We start from the raw sequence: 17138 nt of genomic DNA on the forward strand, positions 1-17138 counted from the left end.
TTTGCACCATTCCAGACATTATTATGAGCTGTCCTCCCTTCAGCAGCTTCCACTGATTTGATTTGATTAACCAGGCAAGTCAGTTAATAACAAATTCTTATTTACAATGACAGCTTACCCGGGCCAAACCCTAACGATACTGGGCCAATTGTGTGCCGCCCTATGGGACTCCCAATCACGGCCGGTTGTGATACAGCCTGGAATTGAACTAGGATCTGTAGTGACACCTCTAGCACTGAGATGCCATGCCTAAGACCGCTGCGCCACTCGGTAGCCCAAAGATCTACCTCTATTACTCCAGTATCCCTGCACATTGTAAATATGGTACTGGAGCTGACTGACCCTGTATATATTATTCTTACTTACTTTCTCATGTCTTTCTTATTTCTCGTGTGTTTTTGTTCTACCTTATGTTATTTGTTATTACATTGTTATTCATTACAGTTTTGTTGGGTTTAGAGTTTTGCAAGAAATGCATTTCCCTGGATTTGTGCATGTTACATTAAAAACTTGAAACGTGTCACTTGCATGTCCATTGATTAAGTTGTTTGATATCCACCAGGCGTCGCACTATCATTAAAAAAAATGCATTCATAACAGTCCTGTAAAATAATTCGCCTTTGAAGTTGCCTAGGTTTGAGTGGTTTATAATAGATCATATTTAACATGTGTGCAGCCAGGCCTACACTACCCTGCGTCTTTTCTCACACATACGTAATCTACATTGTTAAATTGCTAGTTGTGTGTTATTTTAGGCCTACCCCATCTATTCCCTCTTTATTTATAACTCCTCCCCTCCGCTTCATTAGCTGTATCACCGCCATCTGACTAGTGAAAGTCGTAAAAAAATGAAAAAAAGAAGACAAATACCTCGCCATAAATCGTGGCAAGCCGTCTTATATTTACACACAAACAATCCCATAAAAATAAACATACCAATTTACACGATAAATGTTTACGAAATTCAATTATTTAAATGTAATCTATCGGTAATGACAAAAGTCGTAAAAATACATTTGATGTAGGCTACGCTAAATGAAATGCCACTGTGTATGTTATGGTGAAAAAAGAGAAGGGGGGTGCAGGAGGGAATACGACAGAGGAAAAGGAGGGGAATATAGAGAGGGCAGATCTAGGACCCGTCTAAATTGTTTACCCCTATCGTAATCTTAGCACATGGAGAAAAAACTGATACCAGATCAGTGCACTCTCTGCGGCCCGTTCCACACCAATCGGGACGTACACGATAGAGAGGAAATCGTGTTCCTCGCCAGTCCGTACACGCCACTAGAATTCACTGAACATACTGCGAGAAAAAGAACGGTGATAAAAAGAAGGCTAGGAGAAAGAGAAGGTGGAAGCAAAGAAGGGCTTAAAAATATATTTGGTTGGGAGCGGAGGACGCATTGGCTTCGCAAGGAGAAGATTAGTGATTCAAATCATTTCCTAACATTTTCTATATTCGGCGAAGATAGAAGTATCGTTAGCTAGCTAGCGGAATGTGTAGCTAGCTAATTAGCAAGGAATTAGTGTTTTTGTATTTACTTGGTTTACATGTTCTATTGTGACTATTTTTCTAACGCTAGTAATCGTGTGAAATGTGCACGAGCCACACATGGTCATGGTGTTATATATTGATTAGACAATAACAATCTTGCTAGCGGTACAATACATTTGGCCAATAAGACCAGCTACAATCAGCTATTTGCACATTCAAGGAATAGCATTCCTTATCCCAGAATAGGGAAGAAGTCAAAGTTTTTTTTTTTTTATAGTCTACACTTACAAATCTAGCTATCTGCCGTCCGATGTTAATGTCGACCGACGTCGCATCCATAATGTTACCCGTTTCTCGGGGAATGATGGACCGGGAAAAGGACATTGATACAGCAACTGGACCCCACGCGAACACGACCGGGGGTCCAGCAGCAATAGTCCGGGGAATGAAACGAGGGGATCCTGAGCAAACAGCTGCAGCTTTGACCGAATTAGCAGGAGCAGAGTGCAAACGGCCAAGGATAGACGGGACGGTGGGTGTTGGTGACATTGGACAGGTAAGGAGTAGAACATCAACAAATGAAGCCAAATTGCTGTTTGTTTCCGTTCAATGTGCTGTTGTCATTGAATGCGTGCAACATTGTTACCCCTGCATTAAACGATTTCATTTCAATATCACGCTAACGTTACGTCTATTGTTTCAAGAACATCAGTGGGTCATGATTCTGCTGACAGGCAGGCCCACCTATCAAAAGCATGCCTCGTCGCATCAACTGCAGTAACGAACGTGCAGTAGAATTACAATCTAGGTACTAAACGTGTCTTGCACATTGTTCTGTGCTCTTGGCAGCTAGACTAGCACCATGATTATGACCGAGGCAAAGGTAATATGATAGCCCACAGCTTCTCGACAATGACAATTAAGCTACAGCATATATCCGACGATACATAAAGGCCTTTCATGCATTTACGTGCACTGCAGATATGTACACACTGATATTCCCGCCTTTACCATTATGGTCTGTCTTTGTCGTTGGACATCACATCAAAGCCACCGATACAGGAGGGAACCCGCATTGGGAACAGTAATTTGTGCCAGTCCCCCTGGTCTGTGATTGGAGTTAGGTGCTAAAAAAGGAGAGAGACAGGGGGTTGGGGGAGGGGTCACTATGGGAGAGACAAAGAACAGACCCCTATTCGTGAATAAGGGAGTAGGAAGGAAAGGGGCTTTAGGATACCTTGCCTCTAGCTATGGGCCTCTCCATGACTTGACTGCTGATACAGCATAGCAACAGTGCTCTGCTCTTCGGCTAACCAGTGATATTACACGCACATACAGTATCTGTAAGCATCATTGAAAATAGCTGACATAGTGTTTTTGTTTGAGGCAGCAGTCAAACATGGTTCTGGGTCAGCTGTGGATAATTGAATCCTGGGTATTGGGAAAATGCTTCAATTGGTACTGCTGCATACCTATTGCAATGACAAATGGGCAGGCCATGTGTCTCACACCATATAATGGATGAATGGTGATGACAAAAGGTTACGTGTAGATGGTGTGACAATGAGATGTGCAACAGGATCTCGCTGCCAATCACTTATATTGATCTCCTGCCATTGTGGATCAGGCTGGAAATACGCCCACAGGAGAGAGGGAGGAAACAGGAGGATAGAAGGCAGTATTTACAGTATGAGAGAGAACATTTTAACACGAGAGAAGGAGAAAGTTGTAGAAAAATCCTCTAAGCAGCTTAGGTTTGACAATAACTAAGGGTAAACATTAGGAAATTACAATGGTGGTGCTTAATGTTATTAGACTGGATTACATCATCCAGTCCTGTAGGTGACACCATGTTCAGTGCTGAGAAGATGAGTTCACTAAATATTTTTGGTGTGTCGATGGATAGCTATTTGATGTTCATTGCTACCCAGAGGACAGGATGGCTAACAGCCTAAATCATGGCTGACATATTAAATGAGAGAGGAGTCTCCTCTCATCTCCATCCTCTTCTTTTGTTTCCGTCATCCTCCCCCAAGGCATATTTCCAGATTGCTAATTAACTCCTGGTCCATAGAATTTGTGTGTGCACTGCCAGTGAGACACCTCCCCACCCCTGCTCACTATCTCTACCGTCCAATCTCTCTCTCTGTTTCCCACTATGCAGTATTGATGTGCCCTAGCCTAGTCCAGCCTGATAGTGTACAGTGTGCTGTATATGCCTCCCTCCGGCTCCCCGAGAGCAGATTTATCCTATCGTTGGCAGTAAAGAGGCTTTGTGTCGCGCTAACGAGATCAAAGCTCATTTCGGAGAGAGCATTAACCAGACTGATCGCTTCAAGGGGAGGAGAGTAAAGGGGGGAGAGGGTGGGCGAGTGTTGAAGGGGAAACTACGATATAAACAAACCATTAAGATTATACAGTTTTGAACAGATAAGCTCCAAAGGTGCAGTATTCTTTGATACTATCAGGCTACCAGGCAATGTTGACTAGTAATAGCGGGAACATTGGCTGTCATTAAAACCCCAAAGAAAAAAGTAGGAGTTATAATGTGCAGCACACTAGTGGACACTCACTAATGGTTGTCGCTGAACTTTGAGCGCAATGCGGCGGTGTCACCCCTGACCTTTCACCCCTTGAGATAAGCACAAAATTATTTTCAAGATGTTTCTCAACACAACAGTGCTCAAACTTCCCCCCCCTTTTTTTACAGTCCGCCACTCATTTAATCAGGTGCAGGGCCTGCCACTTACACTCACATGTTAACTCTGGACACTGGTTGTTGTTGTCACCTCCCCTTCTACCCCCAAACTGTCATATGTACTTCCATCTCCACCCGCGAATGTCTCCCTGTCGGTAACGTTGATTCATCCTGTCTTCTTTCTCCTTTTTGTCCCCTCTGCTCCTCAGTGTATCACCCTCTGTCCGACCCCTGCATCCCTTCTTTCCCATCCCCCTCCTCCCTTACCATCTGTTGACCTCATGCCATTTTGCCCTCCTCCCTCCACTGCTCTCTTTTTCTGCCCATTTGCTCCAACTCTCAATTTCTTGACTTTTCCTAAAATAGAAAGTGGGGGAGAGAAAAACCCAGCAGAGCGACGCCCTTTAGTTGAGCATACAGAGAGAAAGTCACTGTATGAGGTGTGTCTGTACATTTCTGATCCGTATAGTCTGGAGCCCTGGCCCTCAGAGCAGCCACACCTCATAACTACCCCTCTACTGTAAATGAGTGTAATTAATACCAAAGTGGTTGGTACCCTGTTAAATAACTGTCTGTATCTGCATGGAAGAGGGTGTCATGAGTTTTGTTGAGCGTAATAAAAGCTTGAAAACTTTACAGACTCAAAGCAGACCTGATATGCAGACCAATGCGCCATATGCCCCGCAAAAGAAAGTGTGTGTGTTTTAACAATGAGTATCAAGTTCAGACCCCCCCTCCCCCCACCCTTTAAGGAAATATAAGTCACATGACATTCTTGGGGTATGAGTCATTGTCTCCATTTCTTGGTCTCTTCTTTTTACTGTATTTTTTACTTCTTGTCTTTCTTAATCCCCACATTCTTCCACCCCTGTCTTTCTCTCCTAATTTCCATCTCACTCTCTTGTTCTTTCTTTTCCCTCCATCCCCCATTCTTCTCCCTCCCCCTTTCCTCCAGACAGATTGATTCCAGATGTTACCAAATTCTTCTCTCCCTCCCCCTGTTCTAACCTAAACTCCTCCCTCTTCATCCTGCCTTTCTACTAGAACAAATAGAGCAACCTTGTTATGTATTGAATCGTGTGGGGTAGTTCTGGTTTCCAAGTGATGCGCTACATTGTTTTTCCACTGATGGTGCCTTGTCAGAGTTACACACTCGGGTATACATTGCCAGAGGCATTGGAGACCTGCGTCCTTTCAAATGTTCAGTGTGTCGCATCTTCATCAGTCCTCCACTGTTCATTCTTTGAAGACTACCAGTGTTTTTACCTCGTGTGTTGCTGAATACAGCACTGTCCGTTCGGCGGCTCTCCCACTTTAATGCGGTGCACTGAGGAGTGTGTTCCCCCAGGGGAACGAGGCACGAGGGGGAAATTGGTTCCAGATGAAACAGGAAGTGGAGAGAGGGAGACAAAGAGAGGGCTGTTTTATGTAGGAGAGGGAGACCGGACACTGCTGGACTGAGTAGCATACATCTCACTCCTCTGGCATGGATCATGTATGCTATAGTCTGTACTGTCCAGACAGCATCACACATCAGTCTGTCACTCACTTCTGCCGCTCACTACTTAAATGCTCTCTGTGCCCCGTCAAATGTTGTCCCTCTCTACTTGTTTGATTGACCTCATTCCCCTTTCCTTCCTCTTTCCCCTCCCTGTTTTTGCTCTACCACTGCCATGTCTCATTGTGGTGTGGCTGTGGAGCCCCATCCAGGGTTAGTGCAGTAAGCACAGCCAGGACAGCTAGCTTTCTGAGAGGGCATCTCTCCCGTGCTGTCGCCATGGCATCCTGAGTCGGGCCTTTCCCATGATTGGTTGAAAAAATTATAGTAGGGAGGGACCAATTCCCCCAGGAAGCAGGTTGGGGCAGAAGCAGGAGGTTACCTCTGTCTGTTTACAATGAAGAGGCCACGACCACCTTTTTACTACATTACACCAGCACTGGCTGCTCACTGAATGGAAGCTAATGGAGATACTGTATGAATTTAAAATGAGTTGCTGACTCTTGTCTTTTAGCACAAGCACAATGGAAACATATTCACCCTTTTTAACACGTGTAGGATGTTCCACCCTCCTTCCCCTGAGCATGATTGAAAAGGCCGGAGTCTTGTTACTCTGCCGATTTTCCCTGCACAGTGTACTGCTTGCATGTCAGACGGGATCGCTGGAATCCTCTCTCCTTACTCTTGTCAATATCATCGTTTGGTTGAACTTTTCCCCTATTGTTATATCCTGCCCCCTCTCCCCTGTTCTTTTCCCTTCTCTTTCATTGCAATGAACAATGGCTCTTCTGCCAGGGGGAGAGGGAGGGGTGACAGAAATAATCTAATTAGAAGTAATTACAGATCAATTAACCACAACACTAGATTCTGGGGCATGGAAGGGGGAAGGGTGCTCTTTGTTGTTGTTGCGGAGTGCAATTTGTTTTGTCTGCTGAATAAGGACCTGGCCTGGCTGCAGAATGATTCACCAGCTGCTCTACATGGTTGAGGCAGCGCTCAGGGTCTAAACCAAAAGGGTTATCATGTTAACTTGCATAATCCTTTGTGAAATGTGCCACCTTAAGTTCCCTGCTTCTTTCCCGCACCATACGTATTTTCATAAATGTATTGGTCTGTAGTGTATACCGTAACAAATAGGGCTGGGAACTGCCAGGGAACTCATCATACTTAGGTGGCGATATGATATGTGTTGCGATTCTCACGATTCTATATGTGTTGCGATTCCAAACATATTGCTCACCATACGTCTGCTGCAGAGGGACTAGAGCGAGTCATGAGAAAACGAGTTTTGATGAAAGTGCTGAAAACAAGATGGAGAACAAGCTAAGAAGGAAAAATACAAACATAATATTGCGATAATATCAAAATGACGGCAAAAATGATATCCTGATATCTTACTGTATCCATTTTCCCCCCATCACAAGTAACAGCTAGGCTGTTTCTCCTCTGGAGCATATTACTTTGTTAGGGGTGAAGATTGGAGCCGAAAAGCGACTTGACTGCAAAATGTTAGACTCATGTTGAATCACATCACATTTTCCAAACCCTTACCTCTCTCTCTTTTTACTTTTTTTTTTTTAGAACAACGACCCTTTAACCCCAGGTTTCCTTGGATACCCACCTCACAGCCAGGTAAGAGTACCATCTTACTGAAGTCTCCTTTAATTTAGGTATAATTGATGGATGTATCATGGAGTTTCATGAAACACATACTACTTCAGAAGGCCCAACACGAACATAGCCTACAGAAACTGTGACGACATTTTCCACTCTGAATCAATTTGATCTGCCTGGCTGCTGTGCACACTTTTCCACAATCCACATTCCCCTGCTCTCTTTCCCCTTCTCTCTCTAATTTCTTGTGCTCTCCCTCCATATTGAGTGGTGCAGCGGTCTAAGGCACTGCATCTCAGTGCAAGAGGCGTCACTACAGTCCCTGGTTCGAATCCAGGCTGTGTCACATCTGGCCGTGATTGGGAGTCCCATAGGGCGGTGCACAATTGGCCCAGCGTCGTCCGGGTTTGGCCGGGGTTTTAAATATCGGTTCCAGTAATGAGTTCCTTATGTGCGCCAGACAGGGCTGTTTCTGAGAGTCTCTTATCTGCCTGGGAGCAGCAGCACAGTGCTGTGTCTTCTGTCTGTTGTCATGGCTGAGATGTGAGTGCAGGTCTCTGGCAGAGCCACAGGAGGGGGGTGTTGGTCTGCCTGCCTGCCCTCCCACTCCTCTCCTCTCAACATGATGGGTCTCCACAGCTTTATCTCCATTATGTGTTTTTTCCTCCAACGTGCGTTCCTCTACCCCTGCCATCTCCTTTCTTGGGAATGCAGCTCGCTCGCTGCTTGTGCTAGAGAGAGGGGGAGGAGGGGTGGATGGAAAGCAGAAGAGGCAGGAGAGAGGGAAAGTGAGGGCATCGGAAGATGGGGACTGAAGCAAGTGAGCCACCATATTGAAGTTAACCTTTCTGTGGTGAGGTAATATATAGGCTAGACGGGTCACGGGGGAACTGCAGTGGGGTTGCCAAAATATATATTTTTATAAAAATTAAGAGTGCATTTTGTTGTATAGGACAATATACAAATGTTTTTAGGAAAGATCATTTAAAAAATAAAATTGAGTAAATGTAATTGTTTTTCTTTTACTTTTGATAAGAGATGAAAATGTAATGAATTGAAGATTATTTGTTGACATAAAAATAATTTTACCTATGTTAGATTTGGCGAGAAATCCCTGCGAAAAAAATGGGGACGCCAGAAATTCTTGCTGAGGGAATTGGGTCCCAGCTGAAGAAGTTTGAATACCATCGGGCTAGAAACGTCTGAAATAACATGCATTTGGTAAGGGTGTTAAAATAGTTAGGTTCCCATGTGTTTGTTTGGATCATAACTTACTTATTTGATTCAAGACTAGTCAAACATACAACTAGCCCACACTCTAGCTGGAGTTCCTATGAGCTGTTGTGCGTTGGTTGATCTGCCTGTAGGTTTGGCTGTGTCAATGTTTATAAAAAAAAAAAAAATGTTTTACCTTTATTTAACTAGGCAAGTCAGTTAAGAACAAATACTTATTTTCAATGACGGCCTAGGAACAGTGGGTTAACTGCCTCGTTCAGGGGCAGAATGACAGATTTTTTTACCTTGTCAGCTCGGGGGATTCAATCTTGCAACCTTACAGTTAACTAGTCCAACGCTCTAACCACCTGATTACATTGCACTCCACGGGGAGCCTGCCTGTTACGCGAATGCAGTAAGCCAAGGTATGTTGCTAGCTAGCATTAAACGTATCTTATTAAAATCAATCAATCATAATCACTAGTTAACTACACATGGTTGATGATATTACTAGTTTATCTAGCGTGTCGTGCGTTGCTTATAATCGATGCGGTGCGTATCGTTGCTCCAATGTGTACCTAACCATAAACATCAATGCCTTTCTTAAAATCAATACACAGAAGTATATATTTTGAAACCTGCATATTTAGCTAAATGAAATCCAGGTTAGCAAGCAATATTAACCAGGCGAAATTGTGTCACTTCTCTTGCGTTCATTGCACGCAGAGTCAGTGTATATGCAACAGTTTGGGCCGCCTAAATTGCCAGGATTTTACGTAATTATGACATAACATTGACGGTTGTGCAATGTAACAGGAATATTTAGACTTATGGATGCCACCCGTTAGATAAAATAGGGAACGGTTCCGTATTTCACTGAAATAATAAACGTTTTGTTTTCGAGATGATAGTTTCCAGATTCGACCATATCAATGACCTAAGGCTCGTATTTCTGTGTGTTATTATGTTATAACTAAGTCTATGATTTGATAGAGCAGTCTGACTGAGCGATGGTAGGCAGTAGCAGGCTTGTAAGCATTCATTCAAACAGCACTTTAGTGCGTTTTGCCAGCAGCTCTTCGTTGTGCTTCAAGCTTTGCGCTGTTTATGACTTCAAGCCTATCAACTCCCGAGATTAGGCTGGTGTAACCGATGTGAAATGGCTAGCTAGTTAGCGGGGTGCGCGCTAATAGCGTTTCAAACGTCACTCGCTCTGAGACTTGGAGTGGTTGTTCCCCTTGCTCTGCATGGGTAACGCTGCTTTGAGGGTGGCTGTTGTCGATGTGTTCCTGGTTCGAGCCCAGGTAGGAGCGAGGAGAGGGACGGAAGCTATACTGTTACACTGGCAATACCAAAGTGCCTATAAGCACATCCAATAGTCAAAGGTTAATGAAATACAAATGGTATAGAGAGAAATAGTCCTATAATTCCTATAATAACTACAACCTAAATCTTCTTACCTGGGAATATTGAAGACTCATGTTAAAAAGAACCACCAGCTTTCATATGTTCTCATGTTCTGAGCAAGGAACTTAAACGTTAGCTTTCTTCCATGACACATATTGCACTTTTACTTTCTTCTCCAACACTTTGTTTTTGCATTATTTAAACCAAATTGAACATGTTTCATTATTTATTTGAGGCTAAATTGATTTTATTGATGTATTATATTAAGTTAAAATAAGTGTTCATTCAGTATTGTTGTAATTGTCATTATTACAAATAAATAAATAAAAATCGTCCGATTAATCGGTATCGGCTTTTTTTGGGTCCTCCAATAATCGGAATCGGCGTTGAAAAATCATAATCGGTTGACCTCTAGTAGAAGCACTGAACTCTATCTGAGAAGTAGTTGGTGAACCAGGCGAGGCAGTCATTTGAGAAACCAAGGCTGTTGAGTCTGCCGATAAGAATACAGTGATTGACAGAGTCGAAAGCCTTGGCCAGTTCGATGAAGACGGCTGCAAAGTACTGTCTTTTATCGATGGCAGTTATGATATCGTTTAGTACCTTGAGCGTGGCTGAGGTTCACCCGTGACCAGCTCGGAAACCGGATTGCACAGCGGCGAAGGTACGGTGGGATTCGAAATGGTCAGTGATCTGTTTATTAACTTGGCTTTCGAAGACTTTAGTAAACAGTGACCACACAGTGCTGTATCTGCCTCTGATTATATAGAAGAGAACTTCTGATTGTGGGGTCAGTTGAGCGTTGTGCAGTAGTGTGTTGTGCATTTACTGCAGCAAAATCACATCCATACCTGAGGACTACAATGGAAATAAGCCTCCTGGCTTTATTGTGTTTTTATCCTTTAACTTGTATGTATGTATTTTTGTTTCATAAACAACATGTGTGGACTAACAGTGAAATGCTTACTGAGGGGGCCCTTAATTTCTTAGATTTTTAAAAAATGTAACCTTTATTTAACTAGGCAAGTCAGTTAAGAACAAATTCTTATTTACAATGGGTTAACTGCCTTGTTCAGGGGCAGAACGACAGATTTTTTACTAGGCTACCCTCCGCCCCAAGATAACATCAACGTTGGCAGAGGTGGGATTCGAACCCACACCTCCAGAGACTGGAGCCTAGATCCAGCGCCTTAGACCACTCGGTCATGCTACCCAGTTTAATAACAATACAGAGAAAGACATTTGAGAAATAAAATAAAAGTAAAACACGTAATAATAGATACATAATGAGTAACGATAACTTGGTTCTATACAACGGGTGCCAGTACCTAGTCGACGTGCAGGGGTATGAGGTAATTGAGGTAGATATGTAAATATAACTAGGAATAAGGCGACAGATAGTAAACATTAGCAGCAGTGTATGTGATGAGTAAAAAAAGTTAGTGCAAAAAGGGTCAATGCAGATAGTCCGGGTAGCTGTTTGGTTAACTATTTACCTAACTATTTAGCAGTCTTATGGCTCGGGGGTAGAAGCTGTTCGGGGTGCTCCAGGCTTGATGCATCGGTACCGCTTGCCGTGCGGTAGCAGTGAGAACAGTCTATGACTTGGGTGGCTGGAGTCTTTGACATTTTTTTAGGGCCTTCCTCTGACACTGCCTGGTATAGAGGTCCTGGATGGCAGGGAGCTAGGACCCGGTGATGCACTGGGCCGTACGCACTACTCTCTGTAGCGCCTTGCGGGCAGAGACAGAGCAGTTGCCATACCAAGCGATGATGTAGGCAGTCAAGATGCTCTCAGTGGTGTAGCTGTAGAACTTTTCTTAGGATCTGAGGGCCCATTCAAAATCTTTTCACCTCATGAGGGTGAAGAGGCGTTGTTGTGCTTCTTCACGACTGTGTTGGTGTGTTTGGACCATGATAGATACTTAGTGATGTGGACACCAAGGAACTGAAAGCTTTTGACCCGCTCCACTACAGCCCAGTCGATGTGAATGGGGGCGTGCTCGGCCCTCCGTATCCCGTAGTCCACGATCAGCTCCTTTGTCTTGCTGACGTTAAGGGAGAGGTTGTTGTCCTGGCATCGCACTCAATATAGGCTGTTTCATCGTCGTCTGTGATCAGGCCTACCACCATCGTGTCGTCGTGAAACTTATTGATTGTGTTGGTGTCGTGCGCAGCCACGTAGTTATGGGTGAATAGGGAATACAGGAGGGAACTAAGCACGCAACACCTGAGGGCCCCCGTGTTAAGGGTCAGCGTGGTGGATGTGTTGCCTACCCTTACCAACTGGGGGTGGTCCGTCAGGATATCCAGGGTCCTTAGCTTAGTGATGAGCTTGGATGGTACTACGGTGTTGAACGCTGAGCTATAGTCAATAAACAGCATTCTCACGTAGATTTGTCTTTTGTCCAAGTGGAAAAGGCCAGTGTAGTGCAATAGAGATTGCGTCATCTGTGGATCCCGTCAGCGTGGTATGTGAATTGGAGTGGGTTCAGGGTGGTATGTGAATTGGAGTGTGTTCAGGGTGGTATGTGAATTGGAGTGGGTTCAGGGTGGTATGTGAATTGGAGTGGGTTTTAAGGGTGGTATGTGAATTGGAGTGGGTTCAGGGTGTCTGGGATCATGGTGTTGATGTGAGCCATGACCAGCCTTTCAAACCATTTCATGGCTACAGATGTGAGTGCTACAAGGCGATAGTCATTTAGACAGGTTACCTTGGCGTTCTTGGACACAGGGACTATGGAGGTCTGCTTGAAACAAGTTGGTATTACAGACCAGGTCAGGGATAGGTTGTAAATGTCAGTGAAGACACTTGCCAGCTTGGCAGCGCATGTATGCGTCCTGGTAATCCGTCTAGCTTTGCAGCCTTGTGAATGTTAACCTGTTTAAAGGGCTTTCTCACATCGGCTACTGAGAGCGTGATCACACAGTTGTCCGGATCATCTGGTGCTCTCACACATGGTTCAGTGCATAGAAGGCATTTAGCTCGTCTGGTAGGCTCACTTCATTGGGCAGCTCGCGGCTGGGTTTCCCTTTGTAATCGATGATAGTTTGCAAGCCCTGCCACATCCGACGAGCATCAGAGCCAGTGTAGTAGGATTCGATCTTAGTCCTGTATTGATGCTTTTGCCTGTTTATGGGTTAGTGTCCCGCTCCTTGAAAGCGTCAGCTGTAGCCTTTAGCCCAGTGCGGATGTTGCCAATAATCCATTGCTTCTGGTTGGGATATGTACCTACGGTCACTGTGTGGACGACGTCATCGATGCATTTATTAATGAAGCCAGTGACTGATGTGGTTTACTCCTCAATGCCATCGGATGAGCCCCGGAATATATTCCAGTTTGACTTGTAAAACAGTCCTGTAGCTTAGCATCCGTTTCATTGGACTGCTTCCATATTGAGGGTGCCACTGCTACTTCCTATTTGAGTTTTTGCTTGTAAGCTGGAATCATAGAGTTATGGTCAGATTTGCCAAATGGAGGGGGAGGGAGAGCTTTGTTATGCGTCTCTGTGTGGATTAAAGGTGATATAGAGTTTTTGTTCGCCTCTAGTTGCACAGGTTAAATGCTGGTACAAATTGCGGAAGACTGATTTCAGTGTTCCTGCATTAACATCACCGGCCGCTAGGAGCGCTGCCTCTGGATGAGTATTTGCTTATGGCCTTATACAGTTTGTTGAGTGCAGTCTTAGTGCCAGCATCAGTTTGTGGTAGTAAATAGACAGCTAAGAAAAAATATAGATGAAATCTGTCTTGGTAAATAGTGTGGTCTACAGCTTATCATGAGTATTATAACTCTCCGGCTGAACCAGCGTACTACTTTTAATAGTCTAATACATTCAATCTACCTAATTAGTAGAGCTATGTATTGTTTGTTGGTATGTAGGGGTGCCTTCAGATTAATATTGCCATATCGATATATAATCTATCATGGACAAGAAAATATTGATTAGGACTATTGCATCAGCCCAGAATGCCCATATCAGTGCATCCAAATATGCATGGCCTTATGATGATCTGTGTTTGTGGGGGAGGGCCATTGTTTGAATGTATGTGTGTGAGAGAGATTGTGATGGAAATAGCCCTTTGTTTGAAAGCATGTGTGTGTTTGTGTGCCTGCCAGGGTGCACAATAAATATGGCTGTGCATCTGTGTGTTTATCAGTGTGGTTCAGTCTGTGTAGTTAATCCTTAGATCATCCCCCATTCATCCTCTCATCCTCCTCACTTACACCCTAATCCCGTCATCCCTCGCTCTTTCCCCATCCCTTTATCCTTTTATCTCTATCCCGTTATCTCTCGCTCACATCCACTGCCTCACTCAGCCTCTCGCTTACCCCTTTCCCACCACCTCCCATCACCTCTTTTGGTCCCTCTCTCCCTCCCTCCCGCTCTCCATCTCTCTCTCCCCTCTGTAGTAGCCAACCTCAGCAGATGTCTGCATACTGGCATAGACGTTTTGCAGTCAGGGCAGAAAAGGGGAGAAAAAAATAAGATGTGCAGGGGAACTGCACTCCTCTCTCCCATCGAACCCCAACAGTACTGTAGTGTAGGAAATGAAAAGGCGCAATGCAGATTAATAAATATACATGTTGTGAAGGTGTAGAATTGGGCCGTAGCAGTTTGAAGCTGTTTCCTCTCTGGGTAATGAACATGGGGAGGTGAGGGGGAGCTGCCTGCCTGCCAGCCTAACATGGGGTTGACAAGCTGCCATCCAATAAATAAATGATTAAAAAAACCTGCAATGCAGTGGGTAGCGTTACAGTGTGAAACGGAGCGTCTTCTACTCAGGGCTGCCAAACAGCAGCTCCTTCCTTCCTAACCTGTCAGTACCTAGCCTGCGAGGGGAGGGGAGGGGATGGAGAGACTGATGGATAGGAGGGACCCAGCCAGGCTCACAGAGAGGGAAAGTTTGAAGGGGGATGGAACATGCAGAAGCCATGACCGAGCAGAGCAGGAGAGGTAGTGTGAGTGAGAAGTGACACACATCAGAGGAAGAAGAGAAGAGACTCGCGTTGTCAGAGGAGAGAACTGACAAGGGGGAAACAGAGAAGAGGGGGAGAGTGACAAGGACACAAGGCTTGCGTGTTGCTAAGGGGGAACACTGGCGGAGAGCGAGGGAGAATTTGAATCTGTGAGAGACGTGGACAGAAGGTGCTTCCCGGCGGATGGTAACAGACCACATTCAGAGCGGAATAGAGAGACTCTTCCTTCCCGTGCAGACAATGATGGGGCTGTACTATCCTGCGGTGTTGCCGGTGAGTTCATGTCATAGCTAGTTTTCTGTACGCTCCTATCCAGTATAGCAGGTTTAGACCTGGAACAACTAAAGAACAAAATACTTTGCTCTTTTCTACATGTTTTGGAAAAATATGCAGTTGGTTCGACTGATGTTTACCTAGCTAGTTTGCATAAGGCAAGGCCTCAGATTACTACATGGAGTTATACTGTTGTTTCTCTTTTACAACAAATACATGCACATAGCCTACACATTGAGGAACACTCAGTGTTTTGTGACTAGTATTGTGTAACGACTTATGTAACGTAACTTGTTTTTTATCATTTAAATATGTAGATGTGTTACTGGCAGCAAAAGGGGTTAACTGTGTTCATGTTCTAATGAGCCTGGTGCCCCAACATGTTCTGTGGTCCTGTCTGTGCTTCAGGGCCCTCAAGGAGGTCCAGGCTTCGGAAAATGTCTCTGTAAATTAGCAGTGTTGAGCTGTGTATATGTCGCACGTTGCGGCCATGCTGACTGTACAGAACATCATGTTAGTCCAGGGGGTGCGGTGGGGGGCTGTTGGAATCAGAAGGGGGTGCGGTGGGGGGCTGTTGGAATCAGAAGGGGGTGCGGTGGAGGGCTGTTGGAATCAGAAGGGGGTGCTACAGCAATTCTTTGTTGTCTTCCCAGCTGTCTTTGCTGTTAAACCCCTCCCCTTCTGAGTGAAAGAGACAGGTGCCAAGAAACAGTTTCCCCTCAATCCTTCTCTGTTGGTACGACCCAGCCTCCCCTTTCCTCCCGCCACAATACTGGATGGTCTGGATGGGGTGCTGGGAGGTTCTGTGCTCTGGGTGCTGATTGGACAGTTAGCAGCAGGAATCTACCCAGGTGCTTTTAACTCCAGCACATGCATTTCTAGGGCTGTGTGACTTGGAGCTCGACCCTCCCCTCTCTCCCATTTCTCTGCTGTTTCTCTTCCCTCAGGCATCAGCAGCTGTTACCTAAACCTGTTTTTCTCCTCAAACGGCATGGGCAGCCAAATTGAATGGGGGGGTTCAAGTGTGAATGGATTTTAAAGGTGTCACCAATCATCCACTGTCCCATGCGATCAGAGAGAAGTGAGGTTAAGAAAATGCCTTCTTTTAGTTGACATTTCTTCATTATAACCCAGATTTAAAGTGTATGCGTGTGAGTGCGTTTGGGTTATAAATGCTGTTTGCTCCCCCATCAATTTAACTTACAGCTTTGCTATTAAGCAACCAAGCAAAGTGCAAACACCGCAACCAACCGTATGAATGTCGGGTTTTGAGAAATGGCATGATTGTGGTGTATTTTGCTGCCTCACCTCCATTACTGCAGCCACCCTGCTTGGTTTAGAGAGGGAAGGCAGGGATTGAAAGTATTTTGCGGAGCCCCACCCAAGTGTTCGCCCCCAGGGGTAAGAGACTTACCTGCTGCTTCACATTTGCACCAACCAAACTGCTGCAGAACTGGCAGACAGTATTACAGCACTAATGCACTCTGAGACATCTGTCTCCACTACAGGCTTACTGCTGCTGCTCACTGCCCATCTAAACCTGCAGTACTGACAATCCAGCTGGCTCAAGGGACGTGCAGAAAAGCATTGAGTTTTGAATAGACAGCACAGCAAGTATGTTAATTTGCACACATGCACTATTGTGACTGACAGAAACAATGGCCAGTTCTGCTGCAGTGCAGTGTTGAGTCTCAGAGGCTCCTTAAGCCCCTTCCCCCACTATCGGCTGACGGAGCTGGTTCAGTTCAATGGACACATGGCGCAGCAACGTTTATTCTCTTGCCTTCTTCTCTGGGCTGAAAGAGAAGCAATCCTCACTAGTGTTGGTGGCTGACTCAATCAAATATTGTGAGGAAACTTTAACAGCGATTGGGCATGGATGATAATCCTCCCAAATACACTGATTCGTACCCCTACAGCAGGCTAGGTCTTAGGGTGCTGGGTTGTTTCCCTC

General features: G+C 44.9%; 1 protein-coding gene across 8 annotated transcripts in view; it reads left to right on the plus strand.

The window, feature by feature from the left end:
* The first annotated feature begins 1168 nt into the window (after window positions 1-1168).
* The window catches only part of LOC139565215 (RNA binding protein fox-1 homolog 2-like), a 39718-nt gene continuing 23748 nt past the window's right edge, over window positions 1169-17138 (plus strand). For 2 of the 8 annotated variants that reach the window (XM_071385376.1, XM_071385379.1), the window contains exons 1-2: window positions 1169-2054; window positions 7276-7326. In XM_071385376.1, the coding sequence (XP_071241477.1) occupies window positions 1809-2054; window positions 7276-7326 (297 nt within the window). In that variant the 5' untranslated portion in view covers window positions 1169-1808. Of the gene's footprint in view, window positions 2055-7275; window positions 7327-14456; window positions 15185-17138 lie in introns of those variants that run through there. The other 6 variants (XM_071385375.1, XM_071385373.1, XM_071385370.1 and 3 more) reach the window with 6 other exon arrangements.

The sequence above is a fragment of the Salvelinus alpinus genome, chromosome 36 (assembly GCF_045679555.1).
Source record: "Salvelinus alpinus chromosome 36, SLU_Salpinus.1, whole genome shotgun sequence".
Lineage (NCBI taxonomy): Eukaryota > Metazoa > Chordata > Actinopteri > Salmoniformes > Salmonidae > Salvelinus > Salvelinus alpinus.